The sequence below is a fragment of the Pyrgilauda ruficollis genome, unplaced genomic scaffold (assembly GCF_017590135.1).
Source record: "Pyrgilauda ruficollis isolate IOZ18807 unplaced genomic scaffold, ASM1759013v1 scaffold10, whole genome shotgun sequence".
Classification (NCBI taxonomy): Eukaryota; Metazoa; Chordata; class Aves; order Passeriformes; family Passeridae; genus Pyrgilauda; species Pyrgilauda ruficollis.
Window position 1 is genome coordinate 12,137,110 of NW_024508101.1, and position 22,329 is coordinate 12,159,438.

The 22,329-nt window shown below is 38.1% G+C and overlaps 1 protein-coding gene across 2 annotated transcripts; it reads left to right on the forward strand.

Annotated features, from left to right (window-relative positions):
* Nucleotides 1-254: 254 nt before the first annotated feature.
* DENND6A (DENN domain containing 6A) lies at nucleotides 255-22,020 on the forward strand. Of its 2 annotated transcripts, XM_041463540.1 has the most exons (20): nucleotides 255-514; nucleotides 3,198-3,236; nucleotides 3,336-3,378; nucleotides 6,062-6,174; nucleotides 7,171-7,251; nucleotides 7,621-7,726; nucleotides 8,845-8,924; nucleotides 10,314-10,376; nucleotides 11,026-11,081; nucleotides 11,424-11,546; nucleotides 11,725-11,820; nucleotides 13,865-13,959; nucleotides 15,668-15,733; nucleotides 15,824-15,888; nucleotides 16,510-16,599; nucleotides 17,274-17,327; nucleotides 17,410-17,519; nucleotides 18,077-18,179; nucleotides 19,639-19,713; nucleotides 20,192-22,020. In XM_041463540.1, exons 1-20 carry the CDS (start codon nucleotides 326-328, stop codon nucleotides 20,321-20,323), a joined length of 1,779 nt encoding a protein of 592 aa, XP_041319474.1. In that variant the 5' UTR covers nucleotides 255-325; the 3' UTR covers nucleotides 20,324-22,020. The 2 variants fall into 2 exon arrangements, with proteins under 2 accessions (XP_041319474.1, XP_041319481.1); XM_041463547.1 differs by lacking the exons at nucleotides 6,062-6,174; nucleotides 7,171-7,251; nucleotides 7,621-7,726.
* The last annotated feature ends 309 nt before the right edge of the window (nucleotides 22,021-22,329 follow it).

Consider the following 22,329-nt stretch of genomic DNA (forward strand, 5'->3'; position numbering starts at 1 on the left):
GCTAAGCACCGGTGGGGCGGGCTCCCCGCGGCCGGGTGCGGTGCCTGCAGCCCCGGGAGGAGCCGCTTTCCCCGCCCGACCGGCTCCGCCCGCCCGGTGCCCGCTCGGAGGGGCCGGGCCGGCCCGGGCGCACCGCGCCCCTTCCCTGGCGGGCCGCGCGGGGGCGCTCCCTCCCTACGGCCCCCACCCCCCCCCGTTCCCCGCAGGAATGGTTTGGCCTCCCCTCGGTGCCCGCTTGGCCCCTCCCACTCCGAGCGGCTCCGGGGGGAGCGGGCGGGGCCACGCGAGTCACCTGACTCCGCGCGGCGGGGCCGGGGTCGGGGCCATGTCGCGGCGGGGCCGGGGCCCGGAGTCAGGGCCGGGTGGTGCCGAGGTGGCTGCGGAGGATGCGGAGCCTGCGGAGCCGGAGAGTCCCGACCAGTGCCTGTCGCTGCTGCCCTGGGACCGCTTCTCAGCCTGGCTGCACTGCGTGTGCGTGGTGGGCTTCGACCTGGAGCTGGGCCAGGCCGTGGAGGTACGTGCGGCGGCGGGCGGGAGGCACCGCTCGCCCTGCGGGCTGCGGCGGGGCCCCGCCGGAATCGGGCCCTTCCTCTGGCCCCGGTGTTGCACAGAGGCGGGGGAAGCTCGGCCGTGCTTGAGGAAGCGTGGCTGTACGGAGCCCCGGAGCGGCGAGCGGGCAGCGACCCGGTGATCCGGCTCGGCTGTCCCGAGCGAGGCTGGTGCAGCTCTGCTCGTGGTGCTGCTTGTGCTGGCAGCGGGCGCTTGTAAATGGCTTGCATCGCTTCCCGAGATTTGTATGAAGTACATCGTTGGCTTCCTTTGCGTACGAATAGCGCTGATTCCTATGGCATCTAGGTGTTAAAAAGTGTGATAATAAGGAGGACGTGAGTGATCTTCATTATTAACAGCGTTCTCCAGGTCGCTGAGGTGTGCGGAAAGGTTCTCTACAGGTTTGAAGTGTTTTCCTTCAAGCCAGATGCCGGCCCGTGGCAGTGTCACGGCTGCGGCTCCCAGCTGTGCTCTGTGCAACAGGCTGGAAAACTGTGGCACCGCTTGGGGAGGGCAGGGACAGGGACAGCTGTGGCACTGCTTGGGGAGGGCAGGGGCAGGGACAGCTGTGGCACTGCTTGGGGAGGGCAGGGACAGCTGTGGCACCGCATTGGGAGGGCAGGGACAGCTGTGGCACCACTTGGAGAGGGCACGGGGAGCTCACAGTGCTGGGAAATGAGAGAAGAGTTACTGTTCGGGTCACTTTCACATCCTGTTTCACCCTGGTCACCATGTGACTGCGCAGCGAACTCTTGGTCTGCAGGGAAAGTCTGTTTTTCTTTCTCTTTCTCTTGCCTTAAAGGGGTGCCAGTGTAAATGCATGGCAGACTGGCCTAAAATTCAACCAAGCTATTACAGTGTGTAAAATACATGACTGTTGGCCACAAAGAAGTGCAGATAATACCAGGATACTGTGCTAATTATCTGAGTTCTCTTCCCTTGATGTTATAAGGTGACGATAACAACAAAGACAAACGTTTCTCTATAACCTGTGACTTGGGCAGGTGTTGTGCTCAGTGGCTGAGGGAAGCACAGCCTCTGTCCTGGCTGAGGCTTCTCAGCTGACAGTCTCATTAGTTTAACTAGATATATAAAATGAGATTTAAAATGTCTACAGAACTAAGGCCTGTTTTGTTGGGTTTTGGTTTTGTTTGGTGGTTGGTTTTTTTTTTTTTTCCCCTCCAATATGTAGCTGCAGGAAGAATAATTAGCTTCAGTTTATATAGGAATTCTGGGAAGAAACACCTGCTAGTGAGGAGAACGAGTATTAATTCAAATCTGTATGCCAGTCTTCTGACTAAATGTCGATAATTCAGCATCATTCAGCTTCTGAAAGTTACATTTAGTGTACAGCTGCTTAGCATAAGATAGCAAAGGAAAGTATTAAGAGTTGAAAAAAAGACAGTGGTAGGTTTACTGCATGCAGAATGCAGGTGTTCCACTGGTGTCTGCTTTCAGCTTCAGTTGTGCTAACAATGTCTTACACAGCTGGCCACCATTTGATAGGAGACTGAGGGGAAAAAAATGCACTGGAGACTTTATGGCTGGAGGACAGAAAGGTGCTTAGTCAGAGATCAGCCAGTGGGTATATCTGTTGTTTTCTATAGAGTAGGATAGTGTTGTGTTACCAGGAAATAAATTTACTTGCATTTGGTAGAACAAGATTAAATGAGATAATGGGATGTTAGCTGTATGGTAAGATGAGGACTGCATGAAGCTACTGTTCCTGCATTCAGCTTCTGCTTTTCAACTAGGTCCCATCTTTGGAGGCCCTGAAACCTTCTTTGAAACATCATTTATGTCAGTTTTCCTGGAATTTATGTCAAATTTTTTCTGCTTATAAGCTAGCCACACATTTCAGGAGTTTTGGAGGAGGTTGTGTGTTGTTTTGAGGACCCTTTTAGGTGAAATTTAGGTGTCTGAGGTTTGTCCTCTTTCGTGTGTATTCTATTCCCAGCTGCTTGCATAATCACTGATTTTGTACATCCTTTCTTTTCGGAAGTAATTGTGCTTCCGCTTCTTAGCTGTGTTGCATCATTGTTGATTTCTGTGTTGTGCAAACTTACTACATGATCTATTTGTTTTTCTGTAAGTACAAAAAGCCATGACTTCGAGTTTATTCCTTGAGCTTCCACAGACATCATTAGGGACTAGTGTTCATCCTCCAAGAGCTGGTAATAATAGAGATCTTGTTTTGTGGTTGAATTTTGGTTACTCCAGCCTAACTTTTGATTGCAACTGATTTCAGACAATAATGTGTGTTTGCTTTAAATGTAATCATCTACTACGTTTTGCATGTACCAGTTAAATCTAAAATATGTAATCTTGCTCTCCTTTGAGACCTTTTGCACAAAAAATCTCAACTACTCTGAATGTATATTCTGAATATACCTTTTTAAATGAACATGTGTGGTCTCTGACTGGCATCCAAAATACCTTGTAAAGATGGGTGATCAAGAAAGCTTAAAAGCATACGAAGATAAGAACTGAGACATAATATTAATAGCTTACAATTGAAAATGTCCTACAGCTGGGAAGGGGTTTTCCTACAGCTGTTCAAGGGTTGTACTGTTAAAATATTTGATGGAAATTTATTGCTTATGCCCAATTTATTTTCAAATAAAATAATACTGGTTTTTTTCCTGTAGGTGATATATCCTCCACATTCCAAACTCACAGATAAAGAGGTAAGTCATAGTTGCTATATATCATTTGGTTTTAGCTTAGGAAATATATTTATATCTCAGAAAATATAACAGCTCTCTTTTCTTTTCCCTACCATTTAGAAAACCAATATTTGCTATTTGTCTTTTCCAGATTCTAATTCGGGTAAGTGCTTTCTTCTCTTTGTAGTCTGTTGTTAGAATAAACTGTGTTAAAAAAGAATTTGACAGGATGTATTCTGGGCTTTAGATCAAGTACATATTTATATATCTTAATTAACATTGCAATACAGAAATGTTGCAGCTAAGGTTAAATGTAAAACTGCAACTGTCTGCATTGCAGTAAGGTCTGAGGATTCTTCTCTGGTTTATGTAAGTGTGTAAGACCTTCCAGATGACATTTGTGCAGACATTTCAGAATACTGGGCAAGTAAAGAATGAACATCTTAATCTTGCTCTTTAAATAAAATAATAGTATTGTTACTGTAGAGAGGAGAGTAGGCATGGAATTTGAAGGATTTAATAGATCAAATGGAAGTATATGGAACCCTCTTCTCATAAAGGACTAAATGTATATTTTCTAAGTTCATAACAGTGAAACTGACTTTTAAATTCAAAAGCATTTTGAAAGAACAGTTGTGAAAGGAAAACCTCAGCTATCTTCTCTGTTCTTGCTGTGCCTGGAGCTGTGTGTGGTCCTGCTTGTTAAATTATTCTTGAATCTTAACTTCTGCCCTTCTGCTGCCAAGGAGAAACTGGGACATGTAGCTGATGGGTTGGACCACCTGCAAAAAGAAATTACAGAAGTTCAGACACTTTCTTTCGCATTCATTTCTGTACAGAAGTCAAAATTTCAGGACCAGCATTGTGCCTTTAACTGCATTGATTGTGCTTTTGGATGCTCTGCAGTATGACAGCTTGGATAGGGGGTGATGCAGATGTGTGCTTTTAATGTGTGTGAGCTCTCTCTTACATAATTTTACAAAGTATTTTGGCTAGTTTTTCTCCTTTGTCTAAATGTCACTGAAATTAAGGTATTTTCTCTGTTCTTGCTATTCTGTATGCAAATAGAGGCACAGCTTCTTTCTGTTACTGAAATCTGAGTTAACTGTATCTTCTAATTAGTCTTATTCTTAATGAATATAAATATCTTCAGTCTTTAAAAGGTATCTTGAAGGTACAAAATCATGTGTTAGGAACAAAGGTTGCTTTCTTCAAACTTTTTGTGTATTTTTTCAAATAAGAGTGTAGTATTTTGCTTCAGGCAGAATAGGTATATGTGAGGAGGTTTTACTTTCAGCAGGGAAAAATTCCACTGTTTTGCTTTTCATAATGTCCCTATTAAGAACTGTTGGTTCTTGATCATTCTTGGTAGGTTTAAGTTTCAAATGATGTAGAGGGAATAGCCTGTGTAAAACCTGCCTTCCACAAGGCTGGAAGTGTGTCCTGTCTGTTAGGATTTATTTTTTCATCATAGGCCTTAGCATAAAAAGAAAAGCTTTATGTAATAGAGCAGTGAAGGAAGTCATTAGCTTGCAGCTAAATTTGAGGTCAGCCCATCCCAGGTTTTCATGGCTCAAAACGTTAATTCAACTTTTTTCTCTTAATGCTACAAAGAGATATTATTCCAGTACTTGTGGCTGTGAATTTAGAGGAGAAAATTGATTTAATGAGCTACTAGAACACAACACTTGTGGTTTTAAGCTGAGTTTTGCAGTACAGTCATTTTTAAAACAATGCTTTATCTTCTCTGCATGGATAATTGAAAAAAGAATAGACATTTGCCAATCTTCTCTGCAAGAGCTTGTTAAATAAGAAGACATCATATTCTGAATATTTCAACATAGTAATGATTAAAGGTAGTTTAGGTCTTCATTGTGTAGGTTTTTATAATAGTTCGTGAGGGCTTCTTTCCTTTGGATGAAGGGAACAAGCTTTGAAAAGTTGAAGCAAATATTTAGTGGTGTGTTATTGGCACGTGCTGTGGTTTTTCTTATCATTGCATCCTTGCTTGTTACCTGCTTGAATGGAATGGTCCCATCTCACCATGTTTTGCTACTTCTGGTTTTGTCTTGGTGCATGGAGGATTTCTGCCTGCAGCTTCAAGGGGTTCTGAGACTCAGACTGGGGGCTCTGTGCATGTCAGTGTTCCTCTGCACAGCCACAGCATCTGGCTCAGGGGTTGGGCTGTCTGTGCTTGTTGCAGCAGAATGTGTGTGACTGAAAGAGAAGATGAAATGGAACTGAAAAGTCTGGTGAAACAGTTCTGTGGAGAATTAGTTACGTTTTTCTCTAAGAAATTCATTTTGATAGAAATTGAGGAAAACTTTGCTCCTTGGGGATATTACTGGGAAGTCCTACTCAATTTCACTCAGTTTTCAGCAATTAGCTTTGCAGCTTTCAGAATGATGAATCCTAGGCCTGCCTGTGGAGTTACACATCAGCATAATGCACTCCTACAGTGTGACTTCTGTATGAACTGTATGGTGTCACAAAAAGAGGTAAAGAAAGTGCCGCCATGTAGCAGAGGGATGACATGGCTAAGATGGTCAAAACTATATGGGCATGCCAATGAAATGGGGAATGGCAGTAGGAGAGCCATTTGACCTGTTTGAGGACATGATAATCACTGTGAGGCAGTGACTTTTCTTTCTTTGTTGCAGACAGTATATTTACTGTTGACAAAGATGCCTAATTTTCCACTTATGAAATTACAATGTTCACAAGGGCAATGCAAGATAAGTGAACCAGAACTCTGATACCTCTTTGGCTGTAAGCAAGTGCTGATATTAAACAAGGCACAAACTCAGAATGCTGTCTGTCTGTCATTTATCTCTTCCCCTATATAGGTTGTCTTGGGGACACACAATTTTGTTTTAGATTCCGACGGTCTCCTGGAAGGAAAGTCTCCTTGTGTTGTTTTCTGGACCAATTGGATAGAGATCTACCAGTTTACTTAAAGGTTGGAAATGAGAAAAAAAAGAAGTTAAATTTCTTTTGGGTAATGCTAATTTGTGGGTCTCCACCTTTAAATATAATGTTTGAAAAGAAAAATCTCTGAACTGGATGTCCTGAAAGTCAAAACTCATGTTTGTTGTAGCATGTTGTTATAATCATAATAAAAATTAATAATAATAATAATAGTTTTAGTAACTATTCTTTGTTTTATTAGTATGGATTTTGGATTGCAAGGAATTAAATAGAAGCCCAAATCTATTTCATTATTGACTGGGAACCTGTAGATCAAATTGTAAGAACCATTGCTGTTGTGGAAATGTGAAATGCTTTATAACTTAATTTTAAAAATTCCAAGCAACTTGGGCTGTCTCAGTTTCCACTCTTCACTTTTTGAAGCTGGAGAAGTTACCTAAAAGAGGTAGTGGCCAAAAGTTGTTCTCATCATGTCCATAAGGGAGTACTGAGACCTCTGGGAGCCTGATTCTCAAACTGAATTTAGTTCTGTTTATGTGGCAAATATTTGAATTCCTGTTTGTAGGAAGGATGAAGCTGATGTCTTGTCTTTGAAATGTGAGAGCCTACTTCTTAATACTCCAAGAATCTTTTGTGAAATTAACACAATGAAAGATTAGGTTTTATCTCTTCAAGTCATGGCTTTAAGGTTTTTAACTGCTAAAATATTTTTAGTGCTACTTTGCAGAATTATAAAAGTTGATTTATTCCTCAAGAAATTATTTCTGGTTTTGGTTACACAGTGTGTCAGGAGAATGTAGATATAAAAATAGTAAAGCCAGAAAGCACAGCTGTTTCCCCATGATGATTTCTCTTTGAAGTACTTACTAAAAAAGATAATGCTAATAAACACAGTAATCCTTCTAGTTTATTGTATCTAATAAACTTTGGAGCTCACAGGGGAATAGGCTTTTAACTGTATTTTGAATGCTTCAAAAAGGAGGGCAGTAACAGTTGGTTGTATTGAATTCTTCCCTTTCTTTTGCAGAAGGACTCAGCATATTACTATGGCTATGTGTATTTCAGACAAGTTCGAGACAAATCATTAAAAAGAGGCTATTTTCAGAAGGTAATTTCAGTTCTTTTAGGGAAATATTAATTTGGAAATCAATTATTTTTCAGTGACTGCGGAGGAGCAGGAAAACTGTCTTGCTCTCCAACTAAATTAGCTGTTAATTTATAGTAAATTGGTCTAATTTTACATCAGCTATGCTATGTTGCAGCTCTGCTGTCAGAAGAGATAGTTTTGTGTCTGTGTTTAAAAACTAAAAGTTGGGAAGTTTTGGGAGTTGGTTGTTTGCAGTTTGCCTGTAGTCAGATGTGTGGTTGGCTTGCATGTGTGAGAGAAGTCCCACTTGGTGTTGTGTGAACGTAACAGGTGCAGTAGAATTGAGGGAAAATGTTGACTGAAAATCTGTTTTGTTACTCTTTATTCCAGTCACTGGTCCTCATCAGCAAGCTGCCTTATGTCCATCTCTTTCGTACCATGCTTAAGCAAATAGCACCAGAATATTTTGAAAAAAGTGAAGCTTTCCTGGAAGCAGGTAGTGATCCTGTAACGTTGAGCTCTTACACTGTCACAAACTTTTTCTGGAGAAATAAACAGCACTGTCGTGTTCTAGTTTGTGGTTTTGTCTTCTCGTAGGGTAGAGGGTTGAAGTTTCAGCAAACTGGCTTGACTTCTAGATCATTGAACAGAGCTAATTCAATTCTGGCTCTTCCCTGGGAGAGTTGGAGGTCCCTCCTGAAACACATCTAGGGTTGTGTGTATTTCAGGACCAGCTGTTGAGCACAAGGAGCTGATGGCAGTCCTTACTTTGCACTCTTCACCACCCAAGTCTTTTTGGGCAGTCTGACAACTTTTGCTAAGCAGCTGTACAAATGTCATCTTGCTTGAGGTTTGGTTTTTTGTGTGTGTGATTTGTTTGTTTTTTGACCAAATGGAAAAAGTGACAGAGCAGTGCTGGTAAAAGGTGCCTCAGCCTTACTGCAGAGCTGAAAAGAGCTGGACAAAGACAAATAGAAAAGTTATTTGCTCTTTGCCTGGAAGAGCTCCGTTTTGTGTACTGTGCCTGCCCCATACAACTTTAATTGTTTTGTTAAATGTTTTTGTGTTTTCACTGACCAACAGTTCGTGTAAACCATAAAAGAATTGCATTTGTCAATCATCACCTGTTTTCTTGAGAGGTTGTGCTATGAGCAAAATAAGCTCTGCAGAAGCTATGAGAATTATGTATTATATTCATAATGGTTTACAAGAAATTGCTGGAAAACTTTCTAGCCAAGCTACAAACCAGATTTTTCCTTAACTGCTGGTGTTTATTGGTTCTGCAGTAGCCAATATACATAAATGCTGTTGTTCTTTTCAAATTTTTTTAGTATGTACTTTCATGGTTTCTCAGATAACATTTCTTCAACTAATTTTAAGTCTTGTTTCTACATAAAATGGAAGACCAAAGAACATTGTTTTCTTGAAATGAAAATCTTTACAGTTCTAATGGAATAATACATAATGTCCAAAAGGCTGTAAATCTTTAGTGTAATTGAGAGACAAGTAGAACTGCTGTGGATTATTAGCACTAATTTCAAGCTGCAGTGTGCACAAAGGTGACTCTTTGATCATGGTTTAGAGCTTGCAGAAACTCTGGTATTTTTCTTTCAGTTTGTAGTGACGTTGATCGTTGGCCACCTCCAGTTCCAGGGAAAGTTCTGCAGTTGCCTATTATGGGTCTTATAATGAAGGTAAGGATTCCTGCACTTGTTCTTCCCTGAGGGTGTTTTCCCCACCTTTCACTTTACAGTTCCTCACTGCCTTGTTTTCACTGTCCTGTTCTTCCGAACAGGAGTAGATGTTTACAGCACTCAGAGTGAAGGTCTGGGAGATCTTGATTAGGTGTTTTAATTGAGGGGAGGAGGGGAGGATCTTTTACAGTGCTTAGGTTAATATTTAATTTTAGTAGTCACTAAAAAGTGATGTTTCAATACAACTACTAGTTGCAGTGTCTGCATTATCACACTGGAATTTGCATTCTAGGAGACTTTAGTACTAATTATGTTTGTCAAATCAAACATAAAGTAGCACTTGAAAATACTGAGAGTTAAATTCCAGTCAAGCAAATTAAATATATTAATGAAAACCATTCTCATTCCTGAAAGTTGATGAGTAAAAATCTTTTTTGTCCCACACACTAGAAATAATTGGTTATGCTGTTACATTTTTTAATGGCAGTGAAAGATGTCTGAAGAAAGCTGAAGAAGTTGTATCTAGGGCACAGTGAAGAACTGTTGAGTTTAAACAGTGGTTAAGAACTGGGCCTTTGGGAGTTGTATTAATTTCATGATTAATGAAATTCTCAGTAGATACTCTCAAGTCCATGGAAAAACATGTGTGCATCACCAGGGAGAGAAAGAAGTTTCTGAAACTATACTAAAAGCAGAAATTTAATAGAATGGTTCTGGATGCTGGGTGATGAAGTGTCAGATATGTTTTCTTTGGGTATTGCCTGCGTTTATCTAATCAATAATTCTTACCCATGAGAACTGAAATTGCATTCCTAAACTGAGTAAAGCCATAATTAGTGTCCAGTGATATTGTCCCTGGTTTTTTATACTGTTTGGGCAGTTTTAAGTGTTGTGTGTAAGTGGCATCCATTTGTGCATACCAGCTTCCACTATGATTAAATTTGTAGTATTCAAGACAAACAGATGCAAACTGTGAGGCCAGAGAAGCATACTCATGTTCAGACTGTTAGGATTCTGGCAAGTCTCACTTGCCAGAACATCTTGATGTTTTAGGAGAGAATTCTTTCTAAAAGTAATTTTGTACCATTTTAAATCCCCAAGACCTTATTTCAGATCATTGTTTCCAAAATATAGCGGTATTTTTATTGAAATTACAGTAACAGTTTTGAATTACTTTACCAATAGTCTCTTTTTAAACTGGAGTATTATTTTCATATTCTGTTACTCAGTTTTCAATTGGAAATTCTGTATGTGGAAGTTCTGTAGAGTAAATAAGCATCATGCTGTAGTATATCCTCTCAAAGTATTACAGATTGTTTCTAAGTCAGCATTTTAAGTGTCTGCTGGATTCAATACAAGGGAAAATAAATCTTTCTTTTTCTTTCCAAGTTGCGGATTCCAACATATCGTGACAAGCCTGGAACAGCACCGATAGTACAGAATATGCACCAGGTAGTGATTAGATACTGATATTGTATATAGCCCCAGGCAAAGCTAGAGATCTGCTTTCGTTCTTTAAACTTGTTAGTTGGAAAAGATTGGTAGCAAATCATCATATACTATGATAATAATGAAATCCACAGTCTTTGGAACTTTGAATGGAGTAGTCCAGATTTGTATTCTTCATAGAAAGTGTATTCTAACCCAGTTACCCTGAGCATGTAGAGATATCCAGGTCCTGGAAGAGGATAATTGGCTGACAAAATTATTAACCTGAACATCCTTTTAATGTTTGGATAGTTTGGGTTTTTTTGAGGATGAATCCAGAATTAAAAGTCTTTAGCCATAGAAGATGTTTATAAAACTAATCTGTGTCTTCATGTGCAGTTGTTGGAAACAGCTTCAGTATTTTATATATTTTCTGGACTGAAAGCCATATGCCTGTAAGTGGGGGTGGTGTGTGGGGTGTGTGTGTCTCTTGGGAGATGTCTTGGTCATAGAACACAAAGGTAGTTGTGGAGATAATGTACTATATACTGCAGCAGTGCATAAATAATTAGACTATATCCTGTCTACTGTCTGTAAGCATTTAAGGGAAACCATTTCATTTAATACCTAGGTGTTCTGATGAGTAAAAACCAAGCATTGCGATGTCTTTTAGGCAGATGCTCAGATCTCCATGGCTTTACCGACTGTTCATGAAGTAGATCTTTTCAGGTAGGTGTTTGGACTGGTTAATTCCTACCTGTGAACTCCCGCATGTTTTTGATTTATGGCAGTTCCTTAACACATTTCATGGCTTGTAAGCTAACATTTATCATTGTTGGTTTAAATATTTTTTTTCTGTAAAGTTTGCTAGAACACAGTTTCAGCAATATACAGACTGAAACTGCAATAAATAAGCAAGTTCATTAAATGTTCCATTTTACAAAAGTGTTTTATGTTTTTCAAATTACTACTAAAATACTACCACAAACTTCTTTTTTATGCCTTTATTAACCAGAAGTAGTATGTATTTTATGATGTGAAATGTATTAAAATACCTCAATCTGTCTTTAGGTGTTTCTGTCCAGTGTTCTTCCACATTCAGATGCTTTGGGAGCTGGTGCTGCTGGGAGAACCACTTGTTGTGATGGCACCATCACCAGCAGAATCTTCAGAAACTGTGTTGGCCCTTGTTAGGTAAATGTAGTAGAGCTTTCTAACTATGGCTAAAGGAGTCAGTGTAAGATTCCAGCTGAGTGGACCTTTGTATTATCTGAGTGTGAATAAAGCATTACAAATTTTAGATCTGCTTGTGTCTTTCATGAAGGTTTGCACTGAGTACATAAACCAAGCTCATCCTTCTTGTACCTTGCAGCTGTATTTCACCACTGAAGTACTGCAGTGATTTCAGGCCATACTTCACCATCCATGACAGTGAATTCAAAGAATACACAACTCGCACACAAGCCCCGTAAGTAAATCAGACTCTCTGGAGAAGATGTTGCTCAAAGCCACTCATGACCATAAATTTGTATTAAAATACTGTTTAACTATTCTGGATTTCTATAATTAGAGAATTAGGTTTAGACTTTTTTCTTTTTTTTGGTGAGATTATCATGCAGAGTGCAGTAATTAGCTGATTTAAGTTTTTATTCCAGTTAGATAAGACAAAGTTACAAAACAATGCCATAATTAAACCAGGCTTGAGTTTGATACTTACTGCTGTACAGAGTAAGTCAAACTGCAAGTATGAACCCAAGAAAAGTTCCTGCTTTTCCATGAGGGTTTGTCTGTGCAACACCAGCTCCAGAGTAGCTTCTTGGGAAATTCTGCTGTAAATGTTTTAATTTTTAATTAACTGCTAAACAAAGTGACTTTTAGAATTCAGCATCCATACAGCTGTTTTGTAAAGCTAAGTCAGTTGGTATCCTAGTTGAGACAATTTAAAAATCAAGTATCTGTTCACTAAATGTATTAGGTTATTAATGTAAATAAGTCAGAAATTATTTTCTTAAGAGTGTGAATTCCAAAAGCAGTGATGTTTGAAACTGCTATAAAGACACATTTTTTCTACCTTTATTTTTTTTAAATCCTCTTATTTTGAGAGCCTACACCTCCTGTGTTTCTTAATATATGTCATTTAAATGCAGGTTGATTTTGGAATTGAGTGCATTTCTTAGATTCAGTCATCTTTTAATATAAATTTCTTCTAATGTCAGAACAGGCAGAGATTGTTGATTTAGAATTTTTGTTTGCTTTGTTGTTTTTTTAACTGTAGTATTCTTCTCAACGGGTTTATTGCCAGAGATAGAGCAGTGGAGAAACACATAAACACAGGCAATATGTTTTAGATTGTATTTCATGGGAATGGTCATGCAGTATGTAATTTAGTTTCTAAAAATAATTCCAGGAAGAATTTGGTTAAACTTTAGTAACCCATGTTTCAAAATTCCATCCACTCCTCTGTAGCAAATTAGAAAGGTTGGTCACTACAGGGATTAGTATTTGAAATAGAGATGAAATTGCCCTTTCTTATGGAAAACAAAAATTTGGAAAGATTCGAAATAGGTTTTTAAAACCATGGCTCTAAGAAGATGAAGAGTCCAAATTATGCCAATTCTGTGTATTTTATTATCTTAATAATAGAGGGGAGCAGGGAAACTTATGGGTAGTGTACAGAAAGTGTTAAACTTTGGGATTTCTAAGACCAGTCTAACAAAATGATGATAAACTATTTTTAAGATGGCAGTTTCAATGAGACTTACTGCTATATTCCTTAGCTGATGTTTGACTGTAAAATGGATGGCAACCGCTATATTGAAAAACATGTTCATACCTCATCATATCAGTGCTATAAATCCCAATTTTTCAGGCCTATGCTGTAGCAGCAGCACTGTGCTCTTACTGCCTCTTGTTCCCTGTGTGCCCCTGTGCACCCCCCAAGCCAGGTGCCAAGCTCAGAGCAGGCAGAAAAATCTGGCAGAGTGTGAGCTGGGGCACGGTGCTCTCAAAGTGCTTGTGCTGCATCACTTGATAACTGCTGCTTAAAGCAAGTGGGATTTTAAGTGTCTCATTTTCTTAATGACATGCACATTCAAGTACTGAGAGTTTGTTATCATCAAACCTTGAAAAGTAGCAATTTGTCTTGCATGTATGGGTCAGATTCCTGCTCATAAAAAAGCAAACAAAAATCCAACACATCACAAAACCCTAGTAACAGATAATGCGCTTTTCTCACCATTGCAAGTGGGCAGACTTTAGCCACGTCTATGCAGATGATGTCATTTTTATTCTATTCAACAGCAGTTGTTGTTCTTTGTACTTTAAGATACCTGTCTTATTTTCTAAAACATTGAAACTTTGGTAAATATTTGTGCTCTTATGTGCAATTTAAAATTTAACTCTTAAATACCAAAGGAAAATAATTTCAAGTAAAGAATTTAAGTTGATCTTCTCTGTTTGTTAAGGCTGAAGCTCTTGCTGTCATATTTTAAACATTGTCATTACTTTTCTAGGCCATCTGTCATTCTAGGGGTGACAAATCCCTTTTTTGCTAAAACACTTCAACATTGGCCTCACATTATCCGAATTGGAGATATCAAACTTCCAGGTAAAATAAAAATATTTTCTACAATCCTGTGCAAGCAGATCTAATTATGTGCTTATTTATTTACAAACATATGTAATTACGTTCCATTTATTTAGTTTAATGCTAACTAAGTTTTCATGGATGTAAGTCTGTCAAGTGAAATTAGAATCCTGACTGCTCTATGTCTTTTCAAATCTAGTATCTTAAATGCAAAAGATAGTAATACTCATTAGTAATAATGTTTTACCTTTCACAGAATCCTGAATTTGTATGTCTGCTAATAAGGTATTAAAATGAGGCATAATATATTATTGATGTTAATTTTAGTGTGAGTAGAATATAATAAATTAGTCACAGCCAGCGCAGATTATGAGACCCATGTTAAAGCTATGTTTGAATGTTACAGTAATCTAAAAAGTTGTTGACAATATTTTGATATTATATTTCTAATCTGGCAATATTCCAGTAATTATTAATTGTTCAGTCTGGATGATTTCCGTACACGATTCAGTAGAATTTTCATGTGATGTTTGGATAACGTGCCAATTGCCACCACTCTAATTATGGTGTGAATTTCCTGAATGTAGCTGTTTGCTGCTACAGGTTCACTGTGCTGTTCTGACAGTGGGAATGCATAAATATGCAATTAAGATAAAACACCATAAAATTAATTTTGGTAGAAGAAGTTAATTTTAACTTCTGAGTACACTGAATTAAGGATTGCATACTGTGTTCAATATAATTAGGCAAGGTTTTGCTTAACTTTAAAACATCATGTCTGTCTATGGTCAGAATACCTGTGGAGGCTTAGGGTAGTGTGGTGAAGAATTGCTTTGCTGCTGTGTAGCTAATGTTTGGAAAGTAGAGTCTTAATTAAACTCTGCAAATCCATTTAAACAGGTGGCCTTCAAATCTGATATACAGGTTCAAGTATGAAATTTGAGTTTTGATGTAGCTATGGGAAATGCTTAATCAGGAAGTTATACAGATATGTCTGTCTGACCTGTCTTAAAAAATTTATATTTTATTTCTTTAGGGACAAAGAGGGGTTCTGATTATCTTTTGTTGTTTTTTTTTTCCTTTGTTTCCCCCCATTCTGCAGTTCCAAGAGCAATTTAACTGTTACTGTTTCTAAAGTCGAGCATCCAAATAGATTTAGGAGGGAGGTTCTGATGAGGCTGCAATATTGTGAACAGGGTTTAGGGTCTTCTGGTTGGAGCAGGATAAATTGGGAAAACAAAAGCCCTTAGTATGGCCTATGACAAAGGAGACTTAAATTCATTTTCTTACAACACTTAATCCATGGCTACTATTTTATTTTCTTCTATACAAATTTTAGTTATGCCAAGGTACCAAAGATTTCTTCCCAAAAGTATTTACACTAAGGGGAACAAGGGGAAAATGGAATAAAAATATGAAATTCAGAAAATAATTACTCTCTGCTCTATATCTGTATGTTAATTGGCTGCTTGGATTCAGAAGGTCATCCTTAGGCAGGTTTTGTTTGTGGGGTTTTTTTGGTTCACTTTTTGCTTGTTTCGGTTTTTGTTGGCTTTTCAGGTTTTTTTTTCTTTTCAACAGGGAACACTTACATGAAATGAAAAGTTTGCTGTTACTCATGTGTTTGCTGGGTGTTTCTGGATATGTACTTGGATACTTGTCAATGTTTCTGATGTTCCTTAAAATATTAGATAGTCTTCAAGTAAGGTGGCTCTATGTGTTTTGGCAGGTGAAGTTCCAAAGCAGGTGAAAGTGAAAAAACTGAAGAACCTAAAAACTTTGGACTCCAAACCTGGTAATAACTTCAGAGTTAAATTGCCAGTGTTTTCGTTTTAAAAGGTGTACCTCATTTCTCCTTTGGCTGTGTGCTGCTTTTTTTCTTTAGGTGTTTATACCTCTTACAAGCCATACTTGAACAGAGATGAAGAAATCGTTAAGCAGTTGCAAAAGGTAATGGTGTAGATCACTTCTTAATGGCAGCTGATTGTGTATTTTGTGTAGTGATGTACAGTGGTTTCATTAAACTGGATTCTGGTTCCTTTTCCCCAGTTCATAACAAAATAGATGTATATACACCCTTACTGTAGAAGGGCTGCTGCCTTCTTAGCAGCTTCTATAACTATATGAATGGTGGACCTCAATAAGTTAGCTTAATAATTTAGAGAGTTAAAGATATTTTATCTGTTTGTCTGTTGAGGTTTTCCATCCCTGCCGGAAACCACCCCCACTCTGGTCTCTTTGGTCTAAAAGTCTTACACATGGGGTGTATAAGAATCAGAGGTTCCAGATTTTAACTGATTTGCAAACTTCTTTATAGAAACGTTTCTTTCCTTGAGTTTCTTTACATGAAAATAAAAAAAATCAGTAATTGCAAAGACAAATGTCTGTACAAAAGAACTTGATGCTCTTGCTTTCCTTCCCTGGTTTGGGGTAGGAAGTGCTGTGTGTGGGCACATGGCAAATGAATACAGATTCATAATAAATATTCAGAAAAAGTAAACCTACCACAACTGCCTACATACTTTGGAGTAACAGACTGACTGTGATTTGTTGTTTTGGGTTTTTTTTAAGGGAGTCCAACAGAAACGTCCTACAGAAGCACAGAGTGTGATACTTCGGCGGTATTTCTTGGAATTGACGGAAAGTTTCATTATTCCTTTAGTGAGTTCTTAGAGTAATGGGGTTTCTACATCAGTAATAAGGGGTAGTTTTTCTGGAGTTACGCCAAGTCCAGTAGCTCTCCAGGAATCAAGCCTGGGCCCAGCTGGTGAGGCACAGCTGCCTCCTGCTGTCACACCTGACACTTGGCAGTGGCCCCACTCCCTGTGCCTTGGACACCTTGGGGCTCTGGCTGTGCCTGTGCCAAGTCTTGCTAGAGCAGAGATGGCCACAACTCAGTCTTCTGTGGGTTAATTCTAACTCTAATGTTTGGGTGAGGGACTCAGAAAATCTCTTCCAAACACTTGGTACACAGTGTGGTTACTGTTTGGAATCACCCAAGATACACAGGTACCTGTGGACTGTTTCCAAAGAAAGAGGTTGTTTACCAGTGGCTTAAGTTCAGGATATAGATATGCTATATGTGCATTTGCTTCCTCTCCTTCTTTGCCTCGTGTCCTTCTTGAACTGTAGTGGCTCAAAGTTCTGGAGTTGGGAAATACAGTCTATATAAGATAAGCTCCTTGTTTTCTCATGTGGTAAATACGCACAACCCCACCCTGTACTAACACTGGGGAGAGAAAATACTGTGGTCACAAGCAATAAGTAAACACACATGTGGACTGTGTATCTTTAATACTGGTTATGCAAACAACCTTTCCTTTTCCTTTCCCCAGGAACGTTACGTGGCAAGCTTAATGCCTTTGCAGAAATGCATATCACCCTGGAAGGTAAGGAAGTGTAATTTGAAAGAGCTGGAAATTGGTAATTACAGAAATTAAAGTTTGCTAATTTTTTTTTTCCTGTCTATAGAGTCCACCACAGCTAAGGCAGTTTAGCCAAGATGACTTCATGAAGACATTGGAAAAAGCAGGACCACAGCTTACCTCAGGTTTAAAGGGAGATTGGATAGGACTTTACAGGTAATTTCTTTCATCAGCATAAAAAAAATATTAATTAAAACAGATCAGTAATATTAATGCTATTTTTTCCTGAGGAAACTTAGAATCAGGGTTGATTTGAGTAAGACTTTCTTTTAGAATATATGCTTTAATAGAAATTGATAGGGCTAAGCATACTTTACTTGCTTAAATCTTTTTGCTAACATTACAAGTTTCTGTAGATCAGTGTTATTCATGGTTTTATTTCTGGTTCTAGCTTGATTCCTCCTTCCAATCAAACACAAAGATAAAAATTAGGCTGTTTCAAACTGAGCCTTGATCTCTTTATTCCTGAAATTCCCTAATCTTTATTGTGTTTCAGACACATGTTCTTTACCTTCTTTTCTTAATCTATGTCTTAATTACTAGAATTAATGTTAATCTCTACTTTACAATATTACATCTTTTTGAAAGTATATAGAGCAAGGGTTCTAATGTCTTACTCAATCTCAAATATCATTACATTTGATGATGTAGAAAATACTGTTACCACATTGTACTTAAATTAAAAAATGTATTTTTCTTTGGTGTTTTACCAGGCATTTTTTGAAATCGCCCAACTTTGATGGTTGGTTTAGGAGCCGGCAGAAAGAAATGACACAGAAGTTAGAGGCCCTTCATTTAGAAGCACTCTGTAATGAGGTTAGAAAAATGTGTGCTTATGATTATATTTATCATCTTGTAATAGAAATACATTCTCCCACAAGTCAGTTTTACTCCTGTTTTCATAGGTTGAACGTGGCATTGTTGATAGTTTTGTGAATCCTGATCTTGCAAAACAGGATTTTGTTAAACATGTACAAGCTAGAACACAAGAGAACAATATGAAATACAGTTCACTTGTCATAACAACTGCCATCCTTTGTAAAACCTGCCTTTAGTACTTTTAGGTTTGTTGTGTATTTTCAAATAAAGTACACATACCCACCCTCCAAAAAAAAGCTTTTTCCTCTTACTTGACAATGTTACTCTATTCAGCTTCCATCCTTGGCATCCTTGACAGCATATTTTCAGTTACAATATGGTTTGGAGCTTTTAAAGATAAAAATTCAGCAAATTTGACATTCTAATTGACAGCTAATTAGATCTATTTAGTAAGCCTACAACTGATGCATCGTAATGGAAACCTCAGAAGTGAAGTCTGTTTATAAAAATGCCACATAACTATTCTGATGTAAGATCTATTCCTTAATTAAGAAGCTGAAGTGGGTATCAATATAATTTGAGTTGCAACAACTGATAGAGAAAGGAATTGCCAGAGGAGAAGATGTTGTACAGCCAGAGAGGGAATAAGAACAACAAAAACAAAGTAAGGCAACACTACAGCTTTAAAACAAACAAACAAAATTGCTCTGTTTATTTCTCAAAAGCCATTTATTTTTCTCCTTTGTCTCATCAATTCCCAAACACTACAAATGTAGCAAATCCAAACAGATTATTCAAGTAGAACAGACCAAATAATTTGCAGGTCAGTTATACAACTTAGACTCTATCCAACTGTCTTTGACATTAATTTAATCAAAGAATAGGAAAAGTATTACAAATTTATTACTGATTCTGCTCCTTTGTTTTTTTCTTTTGACCAACAAAATGAATGTTTCTTTGTACATGAAGTAATGTCTTCCATAGGTGAGTCGTAAGGGGGTAGGGGAGCAGAACTTCCATAAGAAAATTCACCTGATTGTATCTTAGCAGTTATCAACTGTGATCTCCTTTAATGCCCTAGAAACAGTAAGCACTGCCCTGAACTTCTTTAATATTTCATTGTGCTGGCAGTTCTGATTTGGTAATCATTCACTGCCATTTGGCATTGTAGATGCTCTTTCTCAAACTGAGCCTGTTTGGCAGGATTTTTTTCCCCTTTAATTTATTTGTATTGTGTTTGTGTGCAAGTTTGCTGTTATGTGAAGTACTGGGCAAACATGCAAATAAAGCAGATTTTGTAGTTCACAGTAAAGGCAGTGCATGAGTAAAATGAGGTTAACAAATGGCATAGGAATAAGGAAAATACCTATTCTGAACATTAGGTATAGATTAAGACCTCTTTTGAGAATTACATATGTAACCATAAATAATTCAATGCCTAATTTTTTTATTTTAGAACTTGGTTTTCTGGAGTCAGAAGCATACTGAGGTAGAAACGGTGGATCTTGTCTTAAAGTTAAAAAATAAACTGGTAAGTAACTGAACTGAGCATGACTTAGCTACATAAAAGCATTATAGAGTTGGATTTGCAAGTACATAAATGAAAATACTCATAATTATCTAGGTAGTTTAATGATTCAGTCATTCATTCAGGCTTTAAAAACCAAAACAGTCAATTTCAGCCATGCCTGAGAAGTTATTTGGCTTCCCAATATCATCTGGGTATGCTGGAAGCATTGTATTGCTGGAGTTCTTTAAAATTAGTTGGAACTCTGTGTCTGAGCTGAATCCCCAGGGAAGAACAAAACCAAATTTTGTTGTTATTTCTGAAAGCCCAAATCAGTGTTCTCACTGTTGTGTGGTTGCTGAGGAAACCTGCTGTTGTCCAAATTCCTACTCAGTCAGCAAATGAGGAATTAATTTTCCAGATTTTCTAATACATGACTTCGATATTTCTTAAGGTAACCTTGCATTTTTAGTACAAATCTTGTTTTTTGGTACCTTTGCAGTTGCAGGCTGACAGAGAACATCTTCCTGTGAAAACTGACACGCTGAAAAAGCTGCAGACACACATCAATGATATTATACTGGCACTGCCAGATGACTTACAGGACATCTTGCTCAAAACTGGAACAACATGATTTCTGCTGAGCTTTTTTGGTGCCAAAAACCAGACGGCAAGTAGTCTCACAGAAGACAGTGGCTTACCAAGTTTGGAACACAGCTCTAAACCAGTGCATTAACACTACAAATGGGCTGTACTAATAGGATAGCCCACTATATCATTTTCAGTTTTTTTCCACTCAATACCAATGCAACTAAAGGGATTCTTGTGTCTAATACTATTTGAAATAAGTGCTCTTAAGAATAATCTGTGGGCATATGAAGCTGGGCCACAGTATAGGACTACAGTGCAGTGCTGGCATTGCAGAATGTTTTCCAATTGGTGCTGCTATACCCAGTCCTTCTCAGGGGTAGGCAATATTGATCCTGTACTGTCCTGTTGATGTAGTATCTGATTATTTTTCTTTTAGGTTTTAGTTAGTGGTAAATCCAACTGACATATTGGTGATTTGGCCAGAATGCCTTATAATTGAGGTATTTTACTGGTAAATCACTGCTTTTAAAACTGTTTCAGGAGCAACTGAAATGATCAAATCCATTCTTAACTTTCTGTATTTCTGCTTCTTACCATCTTTCCAAAAGATGATACTGATTTAGCATCTTTAAAGAAGAGAAGGCAGCTGACAAAAATTTCCTGAAAGGAAGTCTTTTCCACTCAGTGTCAGTTATCAGGGTGCTCTTACATGCCTTAAAGTAGTTATATACTAATTTGTGGTTTTAAACTGCTGACATTCAGGATTTCAGCTGGATCACTCATGTAAATGTAAGCATGCAGTATTCATCACAGGAAATGAACACTGTGGTGTTCTAATAGGGATTTTTAAATGGGTAATTTTGGTAGAGTTAGCTGATAGTCTGTTTCAGTTGGAGATCATACCAGTCAGCTCCTGTTATAATTTTTAACATTATTATTTTTGGCTTACTCAGTCAGGTGTTAGAGGAGGTGATGAGGCTGGAGGGAGAAAATGTTAGCTCCAGCTGAAAAAAGCCTCTGGACAGGTCAGACTGGCAAAAAAAGATTGTAGCATGAAATTATTCTCAGTATGTGCATAAAGACTACCTTTCTCTTGCATTTTAAGCAACAAAAATGGGATGTTTTATCTTCTTGAACAAGTTTCAGTGGTATATAAGAACTCAGCTGCTCCACATGCAGTGTTGTACTTTGACCAGTTTCAAGCAGAGCAAACATAATGCTATAATGCACACACAGCATATACTTTTATATGTCAAGTGGATCACAGTTATTAAAACAAGATGACTCTGCTTTTAAGTGCTTGGATAGAATTTTTTAAATCTTATGACATAATCCTGCTATAAGAACATGCTTTTGTATAACAAATATTTCGTACCATATTTCTAAAAATGTCTTATTTAGATATAAAGTGTCACAACGGTATTTTTATTAAGATAATGTATTTTAATACTGTTATGTTTTGTATACAATTACGACCAAAAGTTTAATGTATCTATTATGTTACCTAAACTATACCACTTCAGCATTAATCGCTAATTTGCAACATATTTTTTGCACGCCCTGTGAAAAGCATTTCTAATCCAGAAATTAAGTGGCCATTCATACCCTAAATTATCTTAACTATTTAATCTGTAGCACTATGTTGTTTCTTGGAACGATGTAAACTGGTAACAGCTAGCACATGACTGCAAATATGTATTTTTTTAAACAAAAATAAAGAGTTTGATTTTTATTTTTTTTTCCTTTGGACTTTATGTGGCTTAGATGACGGGTGTGTTTGGTTTGCTTGGTTTTTCCCCTCTCCTGTGTAAGCAAAGCTGTTCAGCTTGCAAAGACTGCTGCTTGATGAAGCTGTACCCCTGAGCTGACCAGAAATGTGATGGAGTGGTGTTGTAGTTCAATTATGCTGGAATATGACAGAGCTGCAGGATCCTCAGCAAAGCAAATGGCAGGGCCTGGATTCTAAAACAAGTGTTTGTTAGATTGTACTTAAAGAACTGAAATAGTGAAAGGTATCTAGGAACGACCCAGATATACTAAGAATAGGCC